Here is a 27,886-nt window from a genome sequence, read left to right as displayed (position 1 = left end):
ATTTTCTTATTAGATGGCAACATTGCTGAAAATGATACAAGTATACCAGCTGAAAATATAAAAAGCCGATTCTCTCTACATTTGTCTCAGGATAGCTTCTATTGCTTAGTATGCGCTGAATAAAATGCTCTTAATAAATGGTCAATTCATAGCTTCAGTGCTCTGATTAATTGTTTCCCTGTGATACGAAAGCGATTATGCTATTATACTATTTCTAACTGTTCAAGTAGGGCAATTCTATAATTCTGTCAAGGAACTTCAGTGGTAACATCTGACGGGGCGTCCCTTCTTACAACACATCACTTCGCGCAACCAACAAGCTTAATGTTTTGTTTTTGCTTTACTGGATTACTTGGAAATTTATTTGCTTGTATAAACTAAAATTTACCGTAGAGCTTCTGAAGGTTCTGAATATTAAGTTCAATAGTTTTTTTATTAATCTCATTGGATTTTTATAATATCGCACTCTAGTTAATCGTTTGTGTTTGACTGCGTCACATAGGAGCCCGTGTATAATCTACAAACTTTGAAGTCGAATATTATCGAAATATGGTCGGCAAAAAATATAACAAAAATTAGGGTTTCGAATACACTGGAACAACATTTCTTAGCTACATTATATATTCTTTGCATTGTTGCATAACCTTTATACCTCTTTAACTAGCTACTACTGGCAAATTTCGGTACCATTAGGCCGAAATTAACGGCGAATCTCGGTACGCGTAATAACAATTACAGTATATTTTGTTCGTTCCTTACCAATGCCGAAAATTTTCATTAAAGTTACAGAATACGGAGTCTAGAATTTAAATTAATCGCTAACTTCCAGCTGCCTTTATTACTTAAACTTTAAAGTGAGCGATCGCTAACTTAGCACCCTGCAATGGTTGCATTCAGTAGAGACAAATGTTGAGGGAGCGGTGTATGTTACTGGCTATTACTCTTAGATCCTATAATTTTATCCAATAGAAGTTTAAAAAGAATTACTCAACAGTTCCGCAACTGTTGTCTCTACTGAATGCAAGTAATGCAACCAATGTTTACTCAACGCGGCCGTGTCAACCGTCTTTCATGGCTGCATTTATAAACGTCCCTCAAAGTTAAGGAAGCCTCGATATCTATAGTTTACGTAACGTATACTACAAATTTCGAGGCTTCTTTAACTTTGAGGGCCGTTTTTACATACGGCCTTCAGGTAATGAAACCAATACAGTAAAGCCAGATTACAGACGGAGCAATATGGTATATGATCATATAAGGTTAGAGACAGTCAGAGGTCTGGCGGGGTGGTCACTGGTCAGTAACGCAATACGGGATGCGAAACGTGGGAGAACTCACACCATTTGCATGCTACTTCTGTGGAGCAACATTTTGTCGTCGAATGGTGGAGCTTTCTCATTATATACTTATTATCCATAGACGGCTGTATTTATGCCATTATTCACAATTGTCTCAAACTTGAGAGAGATTATTAAATATGATTAATCCAGCCTTAAGTTGAAACAGTATTAATCAGTAGCACAGGCCTGCTGCATACCAACACAATACCAGCAAAGTAAAACATGTAAATTTAACGTATATGAAAAAAGTAACTCAAAAATAACAAAATTTACAGATCCACAGTTCTAATATTGTCCACGTACATCGCTACACATTCTTACTTTCAGTGCATCGTGTTGGTATGTAACAGACTTATGATGTATCATTTTTCAAATAAAACTACGTAATCAAATGTACAAATATTATATTACACATTCTAATTAACATTTTGTTGTAAATAAAACAATGAAAATATATTTGCTAAACTCTTAATCGAAAAAGTTATTGTCAGTAATATATTTTATACACTGAAAAATTAAATTCCTTTCGTGTTGTATATCACGTGCAAGTAACCGCTGCAAAAGTTGCGGTTTATTTCGTTGATTATTATTAATACTACTATTTGAGTTTCGCATATCCATTTTTGGTTGAGTCAGGCGATTTTGTACTTTCTTATTACTTTCACTATTAGATTTATCTTGTGAAATATTCAGAATTTTTTTAACATTTTCGTTTAAATCTGAGTTTATATTACTTTTATCATCAGTATTAATTTCTTCATTTATATTATCTTTACAACTATAAGAATCCACTTTCATTATTGGCTCTTCCATTGGTTTTTCATCTACAAATATATATGTAACATTAAAAAACCATAATATATAAAATACTAAATAATCATATTGTATATACATCAGAGTGTCCCACTTGAAACTGGATGACAGAATAATTCCTAATCAAGTGGAATAATAAAAAAAAAATCAACCAGAGGTATAAAACTTCTAAGGAGACACCAAACGATATTGTTAGTTTAACAATGAAATTTCATTTAAGCTACAATATGCAGTAAAAAAATGGACGTCCATTTAAAAAACTCAAGACGATCTTCGTATGATCTGTAAATTAAATTTCAAGGTCAAGTTGATGATACCATCTTGTGTCCCTTTTAAAGCCTCTTAACTCTCGTTAGAAAAGTTTTTTGATTTTCCCACTTAGTTGCGACATATTCGACTATTGTGTTTCAGACGGAGCACCCTGTATAATCATGTTAATGTTAATTAATTTTATTTGTACCTTCATCAGAATCACTACCATAATTTGCAACTAAAGTAAGCAGTGGTAAAGGCTCTGCTATAGCATGATCATTGGTCTTTGGTATGTCTTCCTCGTCTGAGATAATTATATTAGAAGATTCAGCATTAATATCATCCGTATTTTCTTCATCATTTAATGAAGGAAGATTACCTATGAAGAGTATTCACAGAAAAAAAAAATTAAAATAGGTAACAATAAATATATCAGTTTAGAGAAATAAAAGTAAATGAATTAATACTTGTGCCGGTGAATCCAATGAGACCTCGATATCGCTTTGACTCGCATATAATTGGCTCTTTATAATTATTTCTGTTACGTTTCCGACCTCTTCTTTTCTTCTCCACTACTTTACTGACAGTTCTCAATTTTTTATGTGACTTTAAACAAGTTTGTTCGATGACTTCTCCTCTTTGTTGTTTTTCTAATTCTTCAGACTTCTTAAATTCTATATTAGCTTTCGTAGGATACTTCCTTTAACAGTATATTTATTACTTGTAACTTTAATTATACAAACGTTATACTTATTTTACTATAGCTGCGTACTTTTTTCTTTCTGAAATCCATTTTTCTATATCCTCTGGTGTCGATAAATTTTTTAATCTTTCATACAATCCTGAGCTATGCTGCATTTGTATATGTTTCTCTACGAGCAATGGATGAGCAGAAAATGTGCATCCATCGATACCACATAGCTTGTGAATTTCATTGTGCTGAGTAAAATCATCTTCGGATGTAAATTCCTTATCACAAACATCACAGTGATAACCCTCATCATCTTCAGAGCTGATATAATCTTCATCTTCTTGATCTTGTGATTTAATAATGTCATCTGCATAGAGATGAGCCTATAAATATATTTTAAATATTTTAATTCTATACAACAAATATTAAATATTTTAAATTAATTTCATTATCAAAATTGCAAGAAGGAAAAATAAATACATTATTTTGATTTGAATCACACTGTAATGAGAATAATTTTGTGTTAAAAAAGTATATCAGCATATATTATTTTAACATCTTACCCTCAAGACAGAAGACATTTCTTATAAATAAAACTTTCATTAACTAATATTTTTAAATAAAAATACATTAAGTTTGTTTTTGTTGTTTGTACTTCCTGCACTATTTTTCAGTAAAACTGTACAACATATATGTATATGTCACACTGAGTATACGTTTTTCATAAAATGAGCAGAGAGTGTAGGATACAATAACAAACCTCTATTAGAGATATAAAAATTTTAATTTTAGTAACGAGTGGTCAATTTTTTAAATGATCTAAGAACGACATTTGTGATTTCACTATATGTACAATGCGAATTTTATGAAGCGGTCGTTTAAACAAATTAATTGTTGCCAGTCGGTGACCGTAATCCACAGCTACAAACTGACAATATATAACTCTCATTCCTCTCGAAATTTGTTTGATTAATTTTGGAGCAATCGACTACATTTAATATTAATTCAGACCTTCAGAAAAAATTAAAGCTTATTCCTCTTCTGATTTTACATAGAGTACAGATAAAAATTTAAATCGTCGCTTTTCAACGTAACATCCACAAGTAATGTGTATTTAAAAAAATGTACATCTTGAACTTGTTTTGTAAAAATATTGTTTTTTCTTTTTTTAATTTTTCCATTTTTTTAAATACTTTACTCGCAAAATGTTGAATTACGTTGACTAGAAAAATAATAATTCTAAAATCATTACATTTTTCTACTTATTTTTATACATTATTTGTAGATTTTATCATATTGAAAAAAATATGCGCTACTGTATACATGTCTTGTATTGAGGAATACAGCAATACTTGGTATTCATCGTTTTCCTGACAACAGATTAATGTGCCATTATAAATAGCAACGTACATCGTGAATCCAATCAAAAACTCAAATTTTACAAATACAAAAATCTAAAAAATGTTGTTCTTAGACATATCTGAATTTTCACTGCTAGAGGTGTGCGCATAATTTTTGTATTGTTGATAAAAGACTATTAAACTTTTAAAAATTAGAAACATTTAATTATATATTACTAAATCGCTCTGTATGCAGGAAGCACCAATCGATAAATTAATATACAAATTTTGTACTAATAAGATTATTTTGAATTATAATTCAAAGATTGGTTTCAATCTATATACAAAAGTTATAATTTGTGTACATATACAGGGTGTTTCATTAAAGACGCCCGAGCTTGGAAAGTAGACCAAGAGCTTATCATGGGGGGTTGATGAACCTAATTCAGGATTTGGAAATATTTGCATTTTTCAGCTATTTTCTATAATCACTAATAGGGATTTCTTATTAGTGACTATAGTAAACAACTGAAAAGTGTAAATATTTCCAAGTCCTGTCTTAGAGCATTAGTTTTAATGGCTATTATAGTTCAATTACTTTCACTGTTCTTTATAAATGTTATCATTTCTCAGTTAATGTTGCTTACTAGGTTTCTAATTTAAATTAAATAAAATATAACAATTTTTCTATAGTGAAACAAGGCAAAATCTTATACATGCCGCCGTTAGAGAAAGACCTTGTACATAGTAAATAATACTATTAAGAACAAAATGGTTTTGGTTGCAGTGCTATTATTTATTACACTCACTCGTTTCATGCACTTAGTTAAATCATATTTGAAGCTGCAATAAAGTTTTATTTATTGAAGCAATTTTTTATAGTGCTCATAAATTAGAAAAATTTACAATTGATATTATATCTTAATCCCAACTTTTCTTAATAGTGTAATATTCTTAGACTATTAATAGTTTATCATAATAGACTATTTTTATGAATATTCTTTCATTAATTACTTCCAAAATTTTAATGAAAAGGACTATCCAACTTTACACTTTAATTTACTTTAAATTTGCTAGGATTCAAAGAAGGCAAACTTTTATAAAATAAAATATTTTCAATTTCAGAACGATTATTTATAAATGGTTTAGTATAAACAAAAGGACTGCGAAGTTACAGAAATACAATTTATTCTTACATTTTAGTACTTAATCTACAAACTTATCTTTCTGTCTGACTTTTTTTTAAAGTTTCAAGATGACAATATACAAGTTTTTAAATGTACTAAATATATAGTTAATAATTGATAGGTACTTGTAAAAACCAATTCCATGTTATATCGATTATACTACATTACTATAAGCTATAAAACATTATATCAGCTATATAGTTTTGTTATTGCATGTATATCTATATTGTTGCTAAATAATTATATATTGATATTTATTTTTAAAAGTAGTATACAGCTTGCAACACTACGTTGGCCATTTACTAAAAGGTTCATTTATGGCCAATTAATGACATTACTCAGAAACAGATTGTTTAAAATCTGATATAGCAATATTACAATTATTTAATGCTAATATTGTGGCTTTCATATAAAAGCACAATTTTTGGTAGAAATTTACACCTATTAATTTATAATCGTTATATAAAATGAATATGCTTAACCATCTGAGTGAATACTAATGCAAAGTTAGTATATTTTAGTGTATTTGATTTCATGCAATATTTAATAATAAATGCTGAGAGAATGTTGTGCTATAACACAGATATTTCACACAGATTAATAAATGAAAAATTTTAATTTGTACATTCTTATCGTTTAACTTTTTAAACATCAATTAAATTTACTAAAATTTATGACATATATTGAACCAAATCGTTCTGAACTTTGAAAACTAGGTGGATGTAATAGGCTAATATTAATTGTTTAATTTTTTAGGAGGAGTAGCCTGAAGCTTAAGACTATGCCTGTTCGCTGGTAGGCTGCGACTCCTCCTCCTTTATCTCCCTTTGTTCTGATTGTTCAGTCACATTTTCAGTTTTCTGAACACTTTCAGACTCATTTGCATTCTTATCACCTGTTTTTTGAGCATCCTGTAATCAAAGTAATCTATAAAACTATCAATTCAAACAACACAACATTTGTGTCTTATTTGACTATATTCTTCACCATAGATATAACACAGTTTGTGGGATATTACACAATGTAGTAACTTGGTTGATAATAAAAAGAACCAGTGCAAATTTTGTGGCTTGTAAATTTTTCAAATATATCCTGTTATAATTTTTTTATTAATTTGCCTGGATTCTTCTTTATTTGAAAATATCTTACCTCTGCTTATAAAAACAGCAATACTAATCATTATATTGTTATAGATTATATCAATAATCGGGGAGTCAAAGCATTGAAAAGTGACATTATTGCATCTTTCTGTTAATTAGAATTCTGTTGTTGAAATTGTTAGATAAAAATATCCCTTAAATAACCGTACATTCTGTAATACAGAGGTGGTCGGAAAGTGCTGTTTTTGTGCAAAATGAGTTAAAAAATATAATTTTTCTTCCTTATTTTTTAATATATTTTTCTTATTTTTGAGAAAAAGTATTGTTGTTAAACTTGCTGAGAATTAAATTTTTAACAAGCTGGATGTGTTATGAATTGCACAAAAATTGTTTTTAGTTGAAAAATTATTAAAAAATTAATATACTTAGAAAATATACAGGGTGCGTCACTTAATTTGCCCCAGAATCAAGAGAAGAGAAGAAGCGAAGTGCATGGTGGAGGAAGAGGCGCATTATTAGTTGAAGATTTAGGGGGGGGGGGGGGGAGAGCTATACTGGGCCCGCTAATACCGTTCCTTCCAACTCACTCCTAGTCTTTACTATCATTAAGTAATTTTTTTAGTTATCGTTACAAGAGAGAGACAAGAGACTGATAGGGATAAGTGAGAGACAACGGTTGTCTATGCATGGAGCGTGTTAATCCAAACTCTCTCCCTGTATTTCCATACTAAGTCCCACTCCCCTTACACCATATTTGTTAAATAATTAAATTACTAAATATAGAGGGGAGAAGGAGAGAAATAACATTAAATTACACGGAGAGAGCTCATATAGATTAACACGTGTGTGTCTTGTGTGAACAATTATTGCCTCTCATTTACTCTTAGCACACAGTCTCTTGTCTTTCTCTCTCCTAAAGACAAATTAGAAAACTGCTTGGATCTTCCCTCATCCTGCGCTCCTTGTTTTCTCTTAGTTCTGAGGCAAATTAACTGAGACACACCCTGCATATGTATATATACTGCAGGAAATGAATTCATGGACATGTATAATTTCTTCATGTGTTTGGATTTCACCTTTAGGGTGATTTTCCAATAAAACTTCAATGTTTAATAAGATGTGCTAATGAAATATTAAATAAAATATTCTATAATAAAATATATTACCCTGAGATTGAAGAATATAAAGTACAGTTATAAATATAATTAAGTATATAATAGTTAGAGTGATGAAATGTTTGATGTTGTCTAAATGGCATTACTAGTTCATGTTAAGAACTTTATTCTTGTAAGAATATGTATAGTAATTTTTAATTTTTCTTTTATTGAAGTCATGTGGCTTTGAGCAATGTTTGATAATTATAATTAATAGATGTCTGTTTTCCTTTTTTAATGGGCAGTCCAATTGAATGTAATCAACAGAGTTTGAATTGTACTATTGTGGTAATAATAATAAGGTAAATTTTTTAAACTTACTTTGTATAGGTACTTATTACATGAACATTAGTTTCATAAAATTTTGTTTATGATAACTATTTCATGTCTGGTCATATCTTTATTGTTAAGCCATGACATTTTATACTTAGGACTCATATATTTGGAAAAATTCATTGTCCATATTTTTTCTTGGAATATGAATGGTATATATATATATATATATATACACGAAGCTACTAATATATTTGATTGGCTCTATTTTGTAGATACTATCAATAGATAGGGTATTTAGTTGTAAAATTGGTAAGGCTTCTGTGTCTGAGGCAATTTGCTCAAATATTTCATTGTGTTTTATTCTCTTATGATTAGGAACCCAGACCAGAATAATCTTGGCTTATGGATAAGCAACTGATATAAAGTTATATTGATATTTATTAGAAAATAGTTTTTGATATTCTTGTAACTGGTTGATTCTATTTTTAGTGTGGAATTTAGAAAGCCAGATACAATAATATAGGTGAAGGGTCCATTCAAGTCACGTTCACGTTTTAAATTGTTGTATCTGAGAACAGAAGTCCCTCGATTCTTTCCACAAAATCCCCTCGATAATTTTCCACTTGTTATGCCTACTATTTGTTTTTTATTCAGCTCGCTCGGAGTTCAACTGTCAACCGCGACTAATCCGCGTACAACAGACGAGCCAAAAAACAAAACAATATGTCAAACAGAAAAAAGTACACGCCATATGAAACAATTAACTTTTCCAATTGGAACTTGTTAGTATTAGAATTATTAGTATCAGTTTATTGATAATTTAACTAGTCGAATGATACCAAACACAGCATAAATCGGATAATTATTAATTTACTTAAAATATACCAAGTTCAATTGTTCATATTTTAATTTTACTAAAAATTATCCGTTTTATGCTATGTTTGGTATCATTCGACTAGTTAAATTATAAATAAACTGATACTAATAATTCTAATACTAACAAGTTCCAATTGGAAAGGTTAAATGTTTCATATGGTGTGTACTTTTCTCTGTTTGACATATTGTTTTTTTCTTGACTCGTCTGTTGTACGCGGATTAATCTTAGTCGATATTTGAATTCCCAGTGAGCTGTGCAAAAAATCGTGTCTTGCTCTTGATGTTTTTCTATTGACGGTCCCAAAAGGTGGAGGTACAACAAGGGACTTCTCTTTCAGTATGTACCAAATAGTAGATAATTCAGCAGAAAAAATATCATTGTTTGCAATTAGCGTAAGCTTGTAGGATTTTCCAGTACAGGAGTTGTAGATAGTAGAGCCACAGTAATTCTCTTGTACTGTGATTTAAATTCAGCAGTATAGTATAGTTCTTTAAGATTCCTGTAAAAACCAATAAGCTCATTAAGACTGTTTTTGAATTTTTGTTCAAGGTTATCAGCAGTTTTGGTTGTTCCTATTGTAGTATCAGTTTTAACTACATCATGTTTATTAAATTTTAAAAATTGAAAGATGCTTTTTCATTTACTGAAGGTCCCAAAGTAATGATTTTTTTTTGCCAACTTTTCTGTGCTTTGCTTTATAAGTTTACAGTCGCACAGTATATAAATATCGATAAAATTTGATTTGTTTATACATAATTTTTCATTTTTGTTAATTTTATGATAAGTATATGCCAAACATTTTTTATGTTTATATTATTGTGGTATGCATATTCTGATACATAATAAATAAAGTATATAAGTTGAGTCGTTTTATTTAATCCAGACAAGTATCTCAAAGAGTATGCAAAATATAAGAAAAGGTTTTAAATAAAAGTTTGTTTGCCTTTCAAGAGAAAAGACTTAGTAGCATTGATTTGACTTTGAAAGATCATTTCAAGATAACACAGAGGACATTTTGAGATTTAAAAACCAAACCTTTATATTTTTTATATATATTCTAGTAGTTTAATTTAAAAGCTTTTTAAAGCCTTTTGGAATTTGCTGTTTCTTCCAGTTATTCGCTAAATGTTTTGATTTCAAATTGTACATAAGTGTCAGTCTGCTTGAAGTAGTGCACACAACCACTATGTCTACACACGCATAGTCATTTATCTACTTATTTCAAATCAAAATATCTAAACAAATTGCTAAATGTAAAGATAAATTAATATAGTATTTTGGAAGTTCTTGAAATAAATTACAAAAATATGTAATAAGAAAAGGTTGATCCATTTAACAAAATCATTTTGTCCTTCACATAACCTTCAGGGTGCTTTTCAAGGTCCTACAGATATAATTACACAAGTTAGCTCTTTCAAAATATTCAAAAACCATCCAGTTCATTTTTTATAAAATCTATTCATTTTTAAGATATTTAGGTGTATCCTGACTTTTGAGATATCTTGTATATATGTATGCATGTTACAATATAAAAAGACAACCTGTGGTAAAATTTTAATAGCAATTGAGCATTATATATATATATTTTGTTGGTATATATAAGAATTTACCAAATTTCTTAGCTTTTTAATAATTATTCAATTGAAAACCACACATTTATTCAAGTTTTAACGACTCATTCATCTTGTAGAATACTTAACTCTGTGCAAGCTTGGAAAGAGTAACTTTCCTTACAAAATCAAAAAAAGTTAACGAAGAAAAAGTAGGAAGAAGAGCAATATTTTAACTGATTTTGCAAAAATATCCTTTTCTATCACCTTCATATTAAACAGTAGGGTCACTTCAAAAATGTTTTTACCTAATGAATGCAGATAATAAAATTCTGGTTGGCTCACAATGCAAAAAAAGAAATTCCTGACTCCCCGACTAAAACTCCTTTAATCGTAAAAGATTAAATTGCATGCAGCATAAAAAAATACTTAATATTAAAGATAAATTACAACTTAATGTATTATGATTATTTGGTATTTGTTAGTAAACTCAATTAAAGCATTTAAATATCAGCACTATAACTTACTTTTATTGAAGTAATGTTAAATTTAAAAGTAAAAGAATATAAATAGATTATTAGAAAATACCTGTTCTGGATGTTTTGTGAAATACTCATTACTGGCTTCTCTAATCATTCTTGTTACTCTATTTCTTAAACCTTTAAATTCTTCCCATTCCTTGGAATCTTTATTCTTTTTTGCTTTTGCATACAATTTATTCTTTTTTTGTATTTCACTACGTATTTCGTCTGTCATCCATGGCTTCTTCAAATCTAATTTCTGTCAATAGAGCATAGATATTTACATTTCAAGAAGATAAAGAATCATGAAAAATATAAATTATTTTCATAAATAATTCTTACTTCAAGTTTGTTTACTTTTTTAGGATTATTTGTTTTCTTCCCTTTAATACTAGCATTCCCCATTGGAAACGTTTCCATTGGCCTCATATGACGTAAAAGTTGTGGTGGCATTCCACGGGGCCAGGGTCTCATTGGGGGACCACGACGGCCAGGACCCATCAGCCTCATAGGGGGTATAGGTGGCATTCCTCTACCTCGAGGGGGAAATAAAGGGGGAGGACCTCCAGGTCGCATCATACTGCCTGGTCCTGGACGTGGTACTGGTGTTCCAAATAATAAATTCATTGGAGGAAGTGGCATCCTTTGAGGCAATCCAGGTGGAAGAATTCTTCCTCCAAATCTATGAGACGGAGGTGGAGGACGTACGCCAACGGGTGGTAATCTTGGACCAAGCAACGAGCCTCTATTTAAAGGACTCATTTTTGGAAATATTTGTCCTTTGTTTAATCCTAAATAGCAATGCTATAAATATTGAACACTTTACAAACAAAAAAATCACACAAACCGACCGAGTGAACGTACTGTGCGTACTGACGCGTTTTTCCGAGGTTATGGTCGATCGGTCCTGCCGTGCCGTCCACTGCCGTCCTGGTCAAATCTAGTACTACATTACATAGTTACATACATACATACAAACCACTAACAAACTACTAAAGGCCCTAGGGGGGAATAGGGGGAAGGGGGGCGATTCTGAACTCCACCATTGGTAGCATTCAGCAGAGACAAATGTTGAGGGAGCGGTGTATGTTATTGGCTATTACTCTTAGATCCTATAATTTTATCCAATAGAAGTAGAAATTTAAAAAGAAATCTGGTAACGTTACTGAGCTGCTACCTCTGCTGAATGCTATTGACCATACATATGTATGTATGTATGTATACATATAATAGTTACCAAAGCCGTATTCCACTATGATTGTTTTTCCACCTATTGGTAAAATTTACCTGTTTGGCGGTAAAAATTACAAACTGTGGTAAATTCTATTCAATTTCAAACTTTACCAAACGGATAAATTTATCAAGATGTTTACTAATAAGTAAAAAAACACTTGCCCTACGAGTACAAAAAAAATTTATTTAATGTCATATAAACTATAGATTTTCAGTACTCACAGTCAATAACGGAACACGGCCGTTCAACGGTTCAAACCACTCAGCTAAAGGGCCGCGTGCCGTACACAATAGATTTGTCCGAAAAGAAATCGAATTTTTAGGCCGAGATTCATAAACGGAATTTGAAGTTTAATTAAGCTCCCCTTGAAGCCTATAAGAGGTATATTACATAGACTGTAGGTTTTATCGGTCTTAAGCTTCAACTAGAGCTTAAGTTTCGTTTATGAATTCTAGGTAAATTATGTTTTTCTCGACTTGCCAGTTTCATAAAAAGAGCAAAATATGTCACTAGAGGTTCTCGTTATTTAAAATTTATTAAATGTAAATTATTAAGTTAAAGCATATTTGTAAAAGGTAAAAATTCACCAAACTTAAAATATCATATGTAATAAATAAATTCTATATATGTATCTATATGCTTAAGGTATTTCCTTTTTAATCATATCACAACAGCTTGTATAATACACAGGTTCTTCAGATGTTTTGCTTATAGGTGTACGAGTTTTACATGGGGTTGCTGCATTTAACACAGCACTCAAATTTCTGTTTATTAACCTTCCACTTATACTCTTATCTAACCACAGATTCTGATTATTAGTTAGGGGAGTACGTTCAAAACTTTCAATACTTGACTTAACTTTGAAGCCTAAATGTGGTGTAATTTCAATATTCGTTGACCCATCAGGTATGTCATGTTTTTCTTCATAAAGCGCTGAGTTGTCTAGCTCATTAGTTTCTCTAAAAACAAATGCATCTTTTGTTGAAGCAAATTTAAAGTAAAAATAAAATGTTAAAATTACCTTTCTATTTTAATATTTGGTGTATATCCACACTCAATAAACACAGATTCTATATCTTCCACTTCTTTATTTAATTTTGCGTATGTGTCCTTTGCTTCTTTCAATAAGGAATTTATTTCATCAACATCATTACAGTTAAGTTTGTTTACAAGATCATCCATGTCAAGCTACACAGTAAATGCCAGTTAAAATACCGAATATAAAAAGAAAATACATAACTCTAAATTAAATATATATAAATATATATATATCATACTTTAGTGTCTCTCAGGTTATTGTTTAATTCTTTTAAATAGTCGTCTACTTCTTTAGTTCTTTCTCCATAACCCCCAACCAGACGAAAAGGTGTTTTCCACTTATTTGCTAGTTCACCTGTTTCCTCGTCAATGATTCGAGCCATATCCGTCAATGATTTAAAATAATTGAAGCTCATTGTTAAATAATTCTACACTGTTCTACACTGTTACACGTAAATTAAATCCAATTGCAAATTTGAATTTGGTTATGTTCGTACTTCGTGAATCAATAACTGACGAACCTGGCGATGCGAAATGTGAAGTACATGCAATGAAAGTCAGTAACATGTCAGTAACCGTCACTCGTCAGTGTTGGTCAGTGTGAGAAACCCAAACTCCCTGGTAGTCCTTAAGTGTCCCTACATAAAGGGTATTACCACGTATGTATATTCCAGAGATAAACAAGACGAATTTTCAATCATTTCCATAAAATATTTTAAACATCATAATATATTATTGATATCCAAACAATTATTTATTTTTATATTATGTAACATATCTATTGAATGATTAATTAATTAATATATGCTCATGCAAACAATATTTTTCTACTGACGCAAAAAGTAATGAATTGTGCTTGAAAAAAAAAAACAGATAAATTAAATTATTGCTTGATTAATGAAGAGTTTCGAATTTAACAATGCTTCTATTTTTTCTACAGCAAAGATTGGAGGAAGCTTGAATTAGGAACTAAATAATAGTTCTTAAAAGAGCTAGGCTACTGCTTTGATTTTCATGATTTATTCATCTCAATTATAAATTTTTGTTTTATTATAAAACAAATAACGCAAAGGGCGAGAACCAGAAAATACATTGCTTACGCATTTATATATCTTCAATATATATTTAAGCATACCAATGATGGGAGAATATACTTTTAATTATGTCACTGGTTCTCGTAACAAATAACTCTTACTTAAAATTAAGGTAAATAAAAAGGTGATACATCTCACCTGTTATTTTCATATCCGTTCAAAGTCAGTTACTGTTAATAACATACCAGTATTCTGTTTCGAGGTAAGAATTGCCTAAGCTGGTAACAGATGCCGAGAAGGTATTAGTTTCTAGAGAACTGTTGAAATATATTGCAAAATCCGGTTGTAAATCAATAAGAGACATCATCCTCCACTGCTCCAGAACAATGGGAACATTTAAAATTGCATTGCCGATCAGTTGAACTCTAATCTTTGGGAGATACGTGATTGCATCTTGAGATGCAACCAGTACAACATTATTTATTCCACCGTTTGCTGTTAATCTGATAGCGCAATAAATGGCGCCTCCTAGTGGAACTAGTTTCCTTTCAAGAATATGGTTTCCAAATGGAATCTTTAGTTTCTGGGCCCAATGACAGGTCAGAGTAAAAGGCAGACCAGAAAAATTCATCCATTGTCGATTTGTTAAGGAATTCATTTTGTACCATTGAAATATCATTGACCATACAGAGTACTTATAGTTTTTATTATCCAAGTTCATAAAAAGGACTCTATTGTTGGTAGCATAAGATATTACATTTGAAAGTCGGGAAGCTATAGTTTTTGAACCATCAGGTGTTTTGGTCTCTATTCCCATCCAATTTCTCAAACTAATATTATTTTTTAAAATCATCGCGTTGGTTTTGCTTGCCATTGCTAGTGCTACCATGTGGAACCACATAGTATTTTCACAATAACAATACCTTGTTAATTTCTCTGAATGTATTATCTCTAATGCTACGCTTAAGCGATTCAAACTGGAAGCACTGTAGACGCGATAACCAGAGAGGAAAAATTCATTGGAACTGGGGTCAGACCAAAATATGGACGCGGTTTTATGTTTCTTTTCCTTCTTAACATTTTCATCCACCATATCCTCAAATTCTTCAACAATTCTCACGTTTACCGATCCAGAAGCGTATCTCAGGAGTGGGCTATGGCTGGCAAAATTAAATCCTACTAATTTTTTACAGTAGTCTTCATTATCAGGCCAATTCGTGCTTTTTCCATCAGTTTCCTTAGGTAACCAATCATTGGCCTTGATTTTCCCGTTCTTCTCATCAATGGTATTGGCGCATTCTGGATTCCCATAGGCATAAGCCCCTATGAGACAATTTGAGAATGGGTCCTCTGAATCTGTCCAGGTACATATACCTGGTTGCCACCCACCGTATAGCTCGGCTGCCAAAGCACAAGCAGTTGCATATGTCTCCTTAGTCGCTGAAAATTTAGAAATATCTTTAACAACTTCCAGACAACTATCTCTTATCGCCTGTATGTTTTCTGTTTTAAACCATTCTTCCCAAATTGCTGTGAAGTCACAAGGACTAATTTTTCTGCCTCTTTCATAGACGTCTGCATTTACATTTGCTATACGTATTGTGTTCGGGGTTTCAAGGGAATCGGGTATCACCAGCATGACATTTTTTGGACCAGGTATTTCCACCGAGTTGCAACGGGGCATTCCGTAAAAAAATCCAGTCTTCGCTTTGTGCCATGTTGAATCAAACCAGTCCATATTCCACTTGACATTGATGCGTCCAGCCCAAAGTCTCGACGTCATGAATGCTGCGATGTATGGCACTAGATCTTTCGACAGCCTAGATGTGGATATTGGTACCATTGTCCACTCGCTATCCAACGAGTCCTGGTTAAATGGTTCCGGCAAATCATCGAATTTCATACTATTTGTTGCAATCTTAACGGCTGTGGATAGTGTCGTTACCAAAACACGACATGCTGGCTTAGCCACGCGTGCATTGTCAACAATCTTTGTTTCGAAACTATTTCTGTCACATTTTGCCCTACGGACCACTTGATATTTTATAGGATCATCCTTATACACATCCGGATCCAAACTGTTTATAATGCATAGTAATCTGAGAATTGCGCTCTCTTCGTACGGCGATTGGGAGGCGATGTGCTCTTTTACCAATATTGACAAATCGCACAATGGGGCCATTATCCTTTCCCTAAAACTCAGATCTCCTTGTTCTTCATCATGAGTGGATTTTAGACGTTTGTTCTCCTTAGTGTACGTACATTCACTAGAAGAAGGCGGTAGTTCCTTAGGCAAAGATTTACCATCCTCAAACGGAAATTTTTCACAGACCTTAACCACCTGTACCGGAATAACATCTGCATATATCCATGATTGGCTTGATGCAATTGGACGATTCTTTAACTCTGGGATATATTTTTGTCCGAATTGCATGTTTTTCTTTGGAATTTTTTCATTCACTGCATTGATTTTATATGATTTGAAGGAGCCGGTGGTCGAATCGACTAAACCTTCTGCTTTAGTGTTTATCTTCTGGTTTGCTACACCGACGGTCTCTGCCTGTTTTGTATCTAGTTTTATATTTTTGTTTGGTTGTTTTTTCCGGGTAAACGAAAAATAAGGTTCCCTGTGAACCACCTTGGTAGGTTGTAGAATATTCGACGTGTGACCCACATATTTCTCCCCCCAGTCATCACTAGGAATTGCATCTGCAACAGTGTCGGCATACTGTGCTAATATGTAAGTTCGGTTCATGCAATTATATCTTTCTATTTGGCTTGAACCAACCACAGCAAAGGAGCCTCTATTATTTTCGCCAGTTTTGAAATTCTGAGGACGTCTTGATATTTTGCTAAGTTTTTCAATGTATTTTCGAGGATTCACCAAAAATTCTTGCAAAGCTCTTACCGATTCAATATCTTTAATAAAACTAGGAACACTTTCTTCATCTTGATATGGCGTTGCAATAACGAAATCTGCGAATGTGGCTTTCTCCATATCTGTAGATTGCGATAAATTTAGGTAAATTATACACTTTTCACTTTATGTACCGAACACTATTTTACTCAACGTGCCTTTGCAACTGTTTTTGGTAACGTTTGCCACACCACCTGGTAAGTGAATATTGCACTTATATCAAGGCGAATTGTAAAGAGTATCTGATGTACTAAGTTTGTATCATCCAACACAACGAATGGATCTTGAGTTGAAATTTCAGCTGAAAAGTTGCCTCGGCGAAGACCGATAACTAAAGCATTGTATCGAAGGTCAAGATGAGACTAGTTGACAATATCGATGACAACACTAAGCTTTAGTCCTGTTTAGTGGTACAGGTATAAGACCATGTGGTTCAGAGATAAACAAGGCGAATTTTCAATCATTTCCACTAAGCTTTTAGGAATCATAATATATTTGTGATATCTGAACTGTTTTTTATTTTTGTATTATGTAACATATCTAATGGATGATTAATTAATTGGTTGCAGGAAGTATAAGGAAAAATAACAGCCGACCAGGTGAAAGAGTGGATGTCACTTCGTTTATTATAACAAAGAAAAAATACTGAAATTAAACGCTGGGACTAGTTCTGTCGCGATCAATGATCGCAAAGATCGAATGCTTCTTCTTCTCTTTCAACCTGTTTCAACCTACCCCTCCCCCACTCTCTGGAATATGAATGTCGCCTTTTCTCTGCGCTTACTAGATGCGCCTTAGTCTCGTTCCTCAATCTCACATGATTCAAACTCTTGTGGAAAGTGGAAACAGTATTCGTCTACTAACGAAAAAAGTAATGAACTGTGCATACAAAAAATAGATAAATTATATTATTGCTTTATTAACAAAAGGTTTCGAATTTAACAATTGTTCTATTATTTCTAAAGTAAGGATTGAAGGAAGCTTGAATTAGGAACTAACTAACATTTTTTAAAAGAGGCTACTACTTTGATTTTCATGATTTTTTAATCTCAAATATAAATATTTCCTTATATTATAATAGAAATGCCGGAAAGGGCGAGATCCCTATAATACATTGCTTACGCATTTATATATCTTCAATACATATATATTTACGCACACCAATGATGGGAGAATACTTTTAATTATATAATTGATTCTCGTAACAATTCACCCTTACTTAAAATTATAGGTAAATAAAGAGGTGAGATATACCAGCCGTTATTTTCATACCCGCTCAAAGCCATTTTACTATCAACAATATACCAGTTATTTGTATCGATAGAAGAATCGCCTAAAACGGTAACAGATGCCGAAAAAGTATTAGTTTGAAAGAAACTGGTAAATGATGCAAATACCGGGTTCGAATCAATAAGAGAGATCATGCTCCACTGCTCTAGAGCGATAGGAACATTTAAAATAGAATTGTCGACCAGATTAACTTTAATCTTTGGGAGATATCTGATTGCATCATTGGATGCAACCAGTATAACGTTATTTATTCCACCGTTTGCTCTTACTCTGACAGCCCAATCTCTCGTGCCCCTTAATCGAGCTGGTCCCCCTACAGGGATATAGTCCCCAAATGGAATCTTTAGTTTCTGGGCCCATTGGCAGGTCAGAGTAAAAGGCAGACCAGAAAAATTCATCCATTGTTGACTTGTTGAGGAACTCATTTCGTACCATTGAAATATATTTGACCATACAGAGTACTGGTTGTTTTTATTATCCAAGTTCATAAAAAATACTCTATTGTTGGTAGTGTAAGACACGACATTTGAAAGTCGTGAAACTATAGTTGCTGAGCCGTCAGGTATTTCGGTGTCTATTCCCATCCAATATCTCAAACTTATATTATTTTTTAAAATCATCATATTAGTTTTACTTGCCATTTCTAGTGCTACCTTGTGGAGCTCCATAGCATTTTCACAATAACAATATCTTACTGTTAATGACTCTCCAAATATAAACCCTGTTGCTACGCTTAAGCGATTCAAACTGGAAGCACTACGGACGCGATAACCAGAAATAAAAGAACCATTGCAACTGGGATCACACCAAAATATAGACGCAGTTTTTAGTTTCTTTTCCTCCTTACCATTTTCATCGACCATAACCTCAAATTCTTCGATAACTCTCACAGGTACCGATCCAGAAGCGTATCTCAGAAGTGGACTATGGCTAGCGAAATTAAATCCTACTAATTTTTTACAGCAGTCTTCATTATCGGGCCAGTTCGTGGTTTTTCCATCAGTTTCCTTAGGTGACCAATCATTGGCCTTGATTTTCCCGTTCTTCTCATCAATGGTATTGGCGCATTCTGGATTCCCATAGGCATAAGCCCCTATGAGACAATTTGAGAATGGGTCCTCTGAATCTGTCCAGGTATATATACCTGGTTGCCACCCACCGTATAGCTCGGCTGCCAAAGCACAAGCAGTTCCATACGTCTTCTCAATTGCCGAAAAATTACGAATTTCTATAATAGCCTGCAGACAACCATCTCTTATCGCCTGTATGTTTTCCGTCCTAAACCATTCTTCCCAAATTGCTGTGAAGTCACATGGACTAGTTTTTCTGCCTCTTTCATAGACGTCTGCGTTTACATTTGCTATACGTATTGTTTCCGGGCAATGAGAGTGGGAATCGAATATCACCAGCATGACATTTTTTGGACCGGGTATTTCCACCGAGTTGCAACGAGGCATTCCGTAATAAATTCCAGTCCTCGCTTTCCGCCATGTTGAATCGTACCAGTCCATATTCCACTTGACATTGATGCGTCCAGCCCAAAGTCTCGACGTCATGAATGCTGCGATGTATGGCACTAGATATTGTGAAGGCATGCTTGTCCGCATTGGTACCATTGTCCATTCTCTATCCAACGAATCCTGGTTAAATGGTTCCGGCAAATCTTTGAATTTCGTACTGTTTGTTGCAATCTTAACGGCTGTGGGTAGTGTCGTAACCATAACACGACATGCTGGCTTAGCCACGCGTGCATTGTCAACAATCTTTGTTTCGAAACTATTTCCCTCACATTTTGTCCTACGGACCACTTGATATTTTATAGGATCATTCTTATACACATCCGGATCCAAACTGTTCATAATACATAGTAATCTGAGAATTGCGCTCTCTTCGTACGGCGATTGGTAGGCGATGTGCTCTTTTACCCACATTGACAAATCGCACAGTGGGGCTATTATCCTATCCACAAAATTCGAATCTTCCTGTCCCTCGTAAACAGTGGATTTGCGACGTTCGTTCTCCTTAGTGTACGTAAAGACATTAGAGGTATACGGGAGTTTCTTAGGCAAAGAATTACCATCTGCTAACGGAAAATTATCACAGACCTTAAAAACCTGCACTGGAATAATATTTACATATATCCATGATTGGCCTGATGCAATTGGACGATCTTTTGATGCTGGCATATGTTCTTGTTTGGGTTGTACGTTTTTCTTTGGAGATTTTTCATTCACTGCACTGATTTTACTTGTAATGGAGGAGCCGGTGGTCGAATCGACTAAACCTTCTGCTCTAGTGGTTATCTTCTGGTTTGCTATACCGACGGTTTCTGACTGTTTTGTATCTCGTTCTATATTTTTGTTTATTTTTTTTTTCTGAGTTAGGGAAAAATAAGACTCCCTGTGGTCCACAGTTGTATTTTTTTTATTATTCGATGAGTGATCCACATATTTCTCGTCCAAGGCATCACTGGTAATTGCATCTGCAACTGTGTCGGCATACTGTGCTAAAATGTAAGTTCTATTCATGCAGTTGTAACTTTGTTGTGCACTTGAACCAACCCCAACAAAGGAGCAGCTATCATTTTTCCTAGTTTCGGAAGTCTGAAAGCGGCCTGATATTCTCTCACGTGATGCAATACTTTCTCGAGGATCCACCAAAAATTCTTGTAATGCTTTTACCGATTCAATATCTTTAATAAAACTAGGAACACTTTCTTCAGCTTGATATGGCGTTGCAGTAATAAAATCTTCAAACGAGGCTTCCTCCATGTCTGCATGTAGATTGTTTTAAATCTAGGTAAATATATACACTTTTCACTTTATGTACCGAACACTATTTTAATCAACGTGCTTCTGTAATCGCCTTTGATAATGTTTGCCATACCACCTGGTGAGTGAATATTGCGTTTATATCAAGGCGAATTGTAAAGAGTATCTGATGTACTAAGTTTGTATCATCAAACACAATGAACGGATCTTGAGTTGAAATTTCAGCTGAAAAGTTACTTCGACGAAGACCAAACTAAAGCACTGTATCGAAGGTCAAGATGAGACTATAGTTGACTATATCGATGACAACACTAAGCTTTAGTCCTGTTTAGTGGTACGGGTATAAGACCATGTGCTTCAGAGATAAACAAGGCGAGTTTTCAACCATTACCACTAAACTTTTAGGAATCATAATATATTTGTGATATCTGAACTGTTTTTTATTTTTGTATTATGTAACATATCTAATGGATGATTAATTAATTGGTTGCAGGAAATATAAGGAAAAATAACAGCCAACCAGGTGAAAGAGTGGATGTCACTACGTTTATTATAACGTACAGAAAAATACTGAAATTAAACGGTGGCGGTAGCTCCCTCGTGATCAATCATCGCAGATCGAATGCTTCCTCTTCTCTTCCAACCTACCCCTCCCCCACTCTCTGGAATATGAATGTCGCCTTTTCTCTCTGCGCCTACTAGATGCGCCTTATTCGCGTTCCTTAATTACAAATGATTCAAACTCTCGTGTAAATAGTATTCTTCTAGTAACGCAAAAAGTATTAAATTGTGTGTGCATGAAAAAAAAATTTAAATCAAATTTTTGCTTCATTGATGAAGAGTTTTGAATTTAACAATAGTTCTATCGTTTCTAAGGAAAGGATTGGAGAAAGCTTGAATTAGGAGCTAAATAATGGTGCTGAATAGAGACTACTACTTTGATTTTCATGATTTATTCATCCCAATAATAAAATTCGGCTTATATTATAAAACAAATGACGCAAAGGGCGAGAACCAGAAAATACATTGCTTACGCATTTATATATCATCAATACATATTAAGGTATATCAATCATGGGAGAAAACTTTTAATTATATATCTGATTCTCGTAACAAATCATTCCTACTTAAAATTAAGGTAAATAAAGAGGTGAAACATTCCAGCCGTTATTTTCATATTCGCTCAGAGCCATTTTAGTTTCAATAACATACCAGATATTTGTTTTAATAGAAGAATTGCATAAAACGATAACAGATGGCGAGAAGGTATTAGTTTGTAGAAGAGAGCAATGTAGTACAAAATCCGGGTTCGAATCAATAAGAGAAATCATGCTCCACTGTTCTAGAGAGATGGGAACATTTAAAATTGAATTGTCGACCAGAATAACTTTAATCTTTGGGTGATATCTGATTGCATCGTTGGATGCAACCAGTATAACGTTATTTATTTCACCGTTTGCTGTTACTCTTACAGCCCAATATGTGGTGCCTCCGATTGGAACTGGTCTTCCGACAGGGATATGGTCTCCAAATGGAATCTTTAGTTTCTGTGCCCATTGGCAGGTCAGAATAAAAGGCAGACCAGAAAAATTGATTCGTTATCGATTTGTTAAGGAATTCATTTCGTACCATTGAAATATCATTGACCACACAGAGTACTTGTTGTTTTTATTATCCAAGTATACGAAGCAGTGGTGAATGTTACCAGCGCCACTGGCTTCAATGAGAAGACAAGGGAACTAATCGTGAATTCGGAGAGCTGCACTGGAGAGTGGAGCCTGCTGAGTGTATCTTTATCTTTTTATAATTAATGTGAAAGCAGAGGATAGAGATATATCAGTGCAAACTGGTGCAGGTACTCGAATTCGCGATTATAGAAGTATCAGGGCCCCAGGGCGCTCTGGCCATTACTGTACAGCGTAGCATAATTGAAAATGGCAGAGTTGTCGATGCTGGGCTTCAATATACAAATGAACAATCTTAATGAAACTACAAACAAAACTTTATTTGTTGCATTGTCAGAACCTAAAAATATCATTGATAATGATAATATAATTGAAGATGATGATATTCCTCCTAATAAAGAAATAAATTTACAGCCTACAAGGATGTGAAAAAAGAACGAGCTCTAGTCAAGATTACTGTACCAGATTTGTCAGAAATGAATGTAAAATCACCTACTTAACTGAATATATTTAAAAAAATAAAATATTGTTTCTTTCTAGTTTGAGAAAGTGGATGAGAATGTGAAACAGTTTAATAGGATTAAGCCATCTAAAGTAAGATTTATAGTTATTTTAAAGCGCCTGCCATTTTTTTTATAGTAAAATGCTAATATTTTTACTGTGTCAACTCATAAAAGAGATAAAAATATAAACACCAAAAAGCATATAAATTTTATAAAGTAAAGCTAAAGAAAAAAATTTTCATAATCCTTTTCCATATGGAGAATAATTCAATACAGTATTACCTATTAGTAGCAGTTATAAAACTAAAAATTGGTTGAGATTGGAAAGTATTTAATAGGATTCCTCATTGTGACATTACAGAGCACATTCGACGATATTTTCCAGCCTTATTTCTCTACAGATTTTCAATTCATCATAAGTTGCATTTCGAGTCGAACATAAAATGCTCAGTGTGTAGTTTACGTTACGTTTGTCATAGAATTTGAGCACTTTAAACGCATACGTGATTTGGAACGCATCCATAGTGTTCTGGAAACGCTGGAAAATTATATAGATTTGTAAATTGGAAAATTGTTGGAAAAAGTGGAAATAAAATTGATTTTTAACGATTTTCTTTCGCGTTCTTCATAAATCTTCCAATGTACATCCCTAGATAATCTTCTCCTGTTTCCAAAAAACTATGATGAGTTGAAAATCCGTCAAGAAAATAATGCCGTCGAATTTAACCTGTAATGTCGTATATGGATTTCCCTTAAGTATTGAGGGTTATTAATTAAGCGGGTTTCCTTTTGCAATGTTGACCTATGCGAAATACTAGCCTGTACATACACATCTTCGTCAATACTTTTACTAAATCGAGACACCGCAATTCAGACGTTTTCGCGTGAAATTTCTTGATATGTTGTTGAAATTGAACAAGGTAATTGCAGCGAACAATCTAACGATACGCGAATACTTATGGAAAATCCTCTAAATCACTGCTTGAGGTCTGATATATATTATTTTATGTTGTTTGTTTGCATAGAAAGGATCTGGACTGTTATCACTTTTACTTCCTCCTAATAAAAGTATAATAAGGAATACAAGCCTAGAAACTAATAGTGTTAAAAAATACAATAAAATAAAATAAATAAGTTAAGTTCACAGCCATCACCTATTTGTGATCTCAATCAACTTGAGCCTATTGAGTCATCTAGTAATATAAGGTTCAATAAAATATTAATAAGAATTTTTATAAATTTGCCAAGAGAAGAAATATTAATAAAGAACGAAGCAAAGGTTGGGCCAAAATTACCAGTGCCAGAATAAGAGTACCATATTGATTCTGAAGGTAATATTGCAATTGATGACAAAGCAATTGAGTACCTCTGTGGCAAGCGTGGAGTTAAATGGAAAAATAAAGAAACAGATGAAGCGAAGATTATAGAAATAAATTGAGAAGATATTAAACCTAATGAAAGAGAATGGTTAGTTAAAGCATTAACAGAGGAACCTGCTCAAAGACCAATATCTGTAAACAGTGGTCCCTGCTCCCAATCAAAGAAAAAACATCAAATTACATACTTGGCTCATCAAGCTAAAGCTATGGAAGTTGACCTAAAAAATCAATGGGTTCAAAACAGGGCAACCAAACAACAAACACAATCGAAGAATGGCTTTTAAATATAAGTGTAAGTTATAAATTTCTTTATATTTACATAGTGAATTGTAAAAATATTTTACTAAATGTTATAAAAAATTTATAGAAGAAAATATGATTATTCAATATTGCTTGATATCAATTTTTTAGCATAGTTTTCAATTCCTCTTGAATCTTTTCATATTTTATTTTATTTTCCTCAAGAAGGGTTTTAGATTGTAACAAATTTGGTAGTAAGTCACCATATTTTTTAAGAGATTTATTAACTTCAATAAGCCTTCCTTTCATTTCTATATATCTTTCATAATTTTTTAGTATATTTTCAAGATATATCTCATCATGTTGCATTTGTGCTAAGTTAGCTTCCAACTTTTCTAAAGATTGTTGATATTCACCTAATTTTTTTGAACAAAATATTTTAGTAGAAACAGAATCTCTTTTCTCTGCATTAGATTCTATTGTAAATGTAAGTGCAGTATTTAATGCTTTGTTCAAATAATTAGTCTTTTTTTAAAACTTTTAAAACAACTTATATAGTTCATCATATTTAGCTGATAATTCTCTTTCTTTAAGCTGCTTTTTCATTTCTTTAGTAACTTGGTTTTGTTTGATTATAGTTAAAGCAGTTTTATCAATTTCAAGTAATCCTTCAGACTTTAGTATTGTTGAAATCTTGTCTAATCCTTTCTTTATATCATTAGGTATAGATTCAAGATCAATATTCAGTACAGATCAAATGTATTCAATATCTTTTCTCCAAGAGCAGTACTTTCTTCTGTCATTTCATTAAACGACTGTTGCAATAAGGACAATTCGTCGTTTGCTATTATATTTTTTTTAAATCGGTCTCTCCCAAACCTTAAATTGTACAATTATCAATAGTCAAAGAATTATATAAATATATTTAATTTGGCGCTACATTACACTTTTAATGATAAATTTTTTACTTTTGTTATATTTAAATGTAAAATAATACAGTTTAAGGATGATAAAAGTGTTTAGTAAGCTATATATTATCGGTGACAATCGGGGGATGGGGTTATACATTTAAATCCCCACCCGCCAATCGTGGCTGTGTTCCGTTTTTAACTGCATGTATGTACGAACTTGAAGTATACATACATACATATGTACTGTATAGTGTAGTGTTAAATGAATATGGCCGGTTAGGGGGCCGGTAGTAAACACGGCAGATTTGGCAACACTGGGCGCCCTGCACCACCGTGGTCCAGTGATGCCAGAAATTAACTTTTTTGCTACAAAAACAATTGAACAGGGAAGGCAGTATTGTACACAAAGCCGTAAGCCCCTATGCGTGTGAAGTGGCTACACTGCGCCAGTCAAAAGGGGAAACTAGTGAAACTACATACCTTGGTAGTATGCTGTTCATAAAGCCATCAAAATAAATGTGGTAGCCATACATATGTATATAGGCAACCTATGCCACAAAGATGGCGGCCAATGACATTATACTTTGTGCAGTCATGGTGCAGTCTGCATTCCTTATATCAAAATTCACTTACTATAGAGCGTAGTACTATTCAAGATCGCGGACTTGGCAACCTTGCTCTGACGGCTCCAACGCCTCCAACAGTATTCACAGCACGCGATTCAGATTTTAGGTTAAATGATATTGTTTGTTAGCCGACAATATGCGGATTGAAACTTGTTATTTTTGCTCATCCCGGATATATCCGGGACATGGAATCCAATTTGTACGAAACGATTGCAAGGTAGGCAAATGGAATTAATTTTTCTATCGGGTTGTCTGATTGTTTCCTTGAATATCGATAGCACGTGTTTATGACAAGAAAGTTGAGGCTATGTTTTCAATCAAACTTACATTTTTAGATATTCAGGTTTTGTCGTTCGAAATGTCATGCAGCATTTAAGAAGAAGAAGAATCCAAGAAAAGTTAAATGGACGAAGGCGTACAGGAAGACTGTAGGAAAAGATTTGGCTATAGATCCTTCTTTCGATTTTGAAAAGAGGAGAAATATACCAGTGAAATATAACAGAGAATTATGGAACAAGACAGTGGAAGTTATGAAGAAGGTTGAAAATGTTAAACAAAGGAGACAGAACCTTCACATAATGCAAAGATTACGTAAAGGACGTGTATTGGAACAAGAGAGAGATGTTAAGGAAGTGCAAAGAGACCTTTCTCTTATCAGATCGCCAGCTGCTGGTCTGAAGGATCGTAAGAAATTAGAGGAAACTGAGGCAGAGCCTGAAGCTGTGCAAGAGTCCAGTGATGAGCTTGAAGTAGAGCCCATGGCAATGGAAGCTAATTAAATTTACCTAGTTGTTATTTAGGATTAGATTTTTTAATAAAATTATTAACTTATATAAGTGTTTACTGTCATAATTAATTTTGATAATGTATATAGTTTATAAATACTATATGAATATATTCTTTGCAAAGCGTTTGATGCATTTCAATGAAATTAGTTGTTAATACTGCAAGATTGTTTCATTCACAAATTTATATGTAGAAAGAAGAATATTGTTAGTAAATATTTCAAGTAATTTCTAATGATTACGTTTTGGTTGAAAGGTTCACGAAATTGTTGAAATAAACACACGAGCAAAAATTCACTTTAGCATGGGTCCAGATATGCAAACAGACGCTTTCAGACTGAAAGAAAGGAGCTTTAAAAGTGGATGGCACAG

The 27,886-nt window shown here is 33.0% G+C and overlaps 3 protein-coding genes and 1 pseudogene across 5 annotated transcripts; 1 reads left to right on the top strand and 3 right to left on the bottom strand.

The window, feature by feature from the left end:
- Window positions 1-86: 86 nt before the first annotated feature.
- Window positions 87-12,034, bottom strand: LOC136778606 (FMR1-interacting protein NUFIP1-like). Of its 3 annotated transcripts, none has more exons than XM_066735595.1 (7): window positions 11,953-12,034; window positions 11,444-11,892; window positions 11,169-11,360; window positions 3,178-3,479; window positions 2,873-3,105; window positions 2,614-2,784; window positions 87-2,164 (listed from the first exon to the last, which is right to left on the bottom strand). In XM_066735595.1, exons 2-7 carry the CDS (start codon window positions 11,861-11,863, stop codon window positions 1,809-1,811), a joined length of 1,674 nt encoding a protein of 557 aa, XP_066591692.1. In that variant the 5' UTR covers window positions 11,864-11,892; window positions 11,953-12,034; the 3' UTR covers window positions 87-1,808. The 3 variants fall into 3 exon arrangements, with proteins under 3 accessions (XP_066591692.1, XP_066591691.1, XP_066591693.1); XM_066735594.1 differs by having other exon boundaries at window positions 11,444-11,905; window positions 11,966-12,032; XM_066735596.1 differs by having other exon boundaries at window positions 11,966-12,023.
- Window positions 12,035-12,968: 934 nt separating this feature from the next.
- On the bottom strand, window positions 12,969-13,939 carry LOC136778491 (uncharacterized). Its single transcript, XM_066735357.1, has 3 exons — window positions 13,613-13,939; window positions 13,357-13,523; window positions 12,969-13,294 (listed from the first exon to the last, which is right to left on the bottom strand). The coding sequence occupies exons 1-3, from the start codon at window positions 13,787-13,789 to the stop codon at window positions 12,976-12,978; spliced, it is 663 nt and encodes a 220-aa protein (XP_066591454.1). The 5' UTR covers window positions 13,790-13,939; the 3' UTR covers window positions 12,969-12,975.
- Window positions 13,940-25,351: 11,412 nt separating this feature from the next.
- LOC136778708 (uncharacterized) lies at window positions 25,352-26,272 on the bottom strand (annotated as a pseudogene).
- A 499-nt stretch (window positions 26,273-26,771) lies between these two features.
- On the top strand, window positions 26,772-27,640 carry RpL24-like (ribosomal protein L24-like). The gene is made up of 2 exons (XM_066735222.1): window positions 26,772-26,946; window positions 27,065-27,640. The coding sequence occupies exons 1-2, from the start codon at window positions 26,866-26,868 to the stop codon at window positions 27,506-27,508; spliced, it is 525 nt and encodes a 174-aa protein (XP_066591319.1). The 5' UTR covers window positions 26,772-26,865; the 3' UTR covers window positions 27,509-27,640.
- Window positions 27,641-27,886: the final 246 nt, after the last annotated feature.

The sequence above is a fragment of the Prorops nasuta genome, unplaced genomic scaffold, assembly GCF_024137725.1.
Source record: "Prorops nasuta isolate Cenicafe-Biocafe unplaced genomic scaffold, Cenicafe_Pnas_1.2 PNAS00014, whole genome shotgun sequence".
NCBI classification, from domain to species: Eukaryota; Metazoa; Arthropoda; class Insecta; order Hymenoptera; family Bethylidae; genus Prorops; species Prorops nasuta.
The sequence above is the reverse complement of the archived record's forward strand: the minus strand, read 5'-3'. Positions and strand labels throughout refer to the sequence as shown.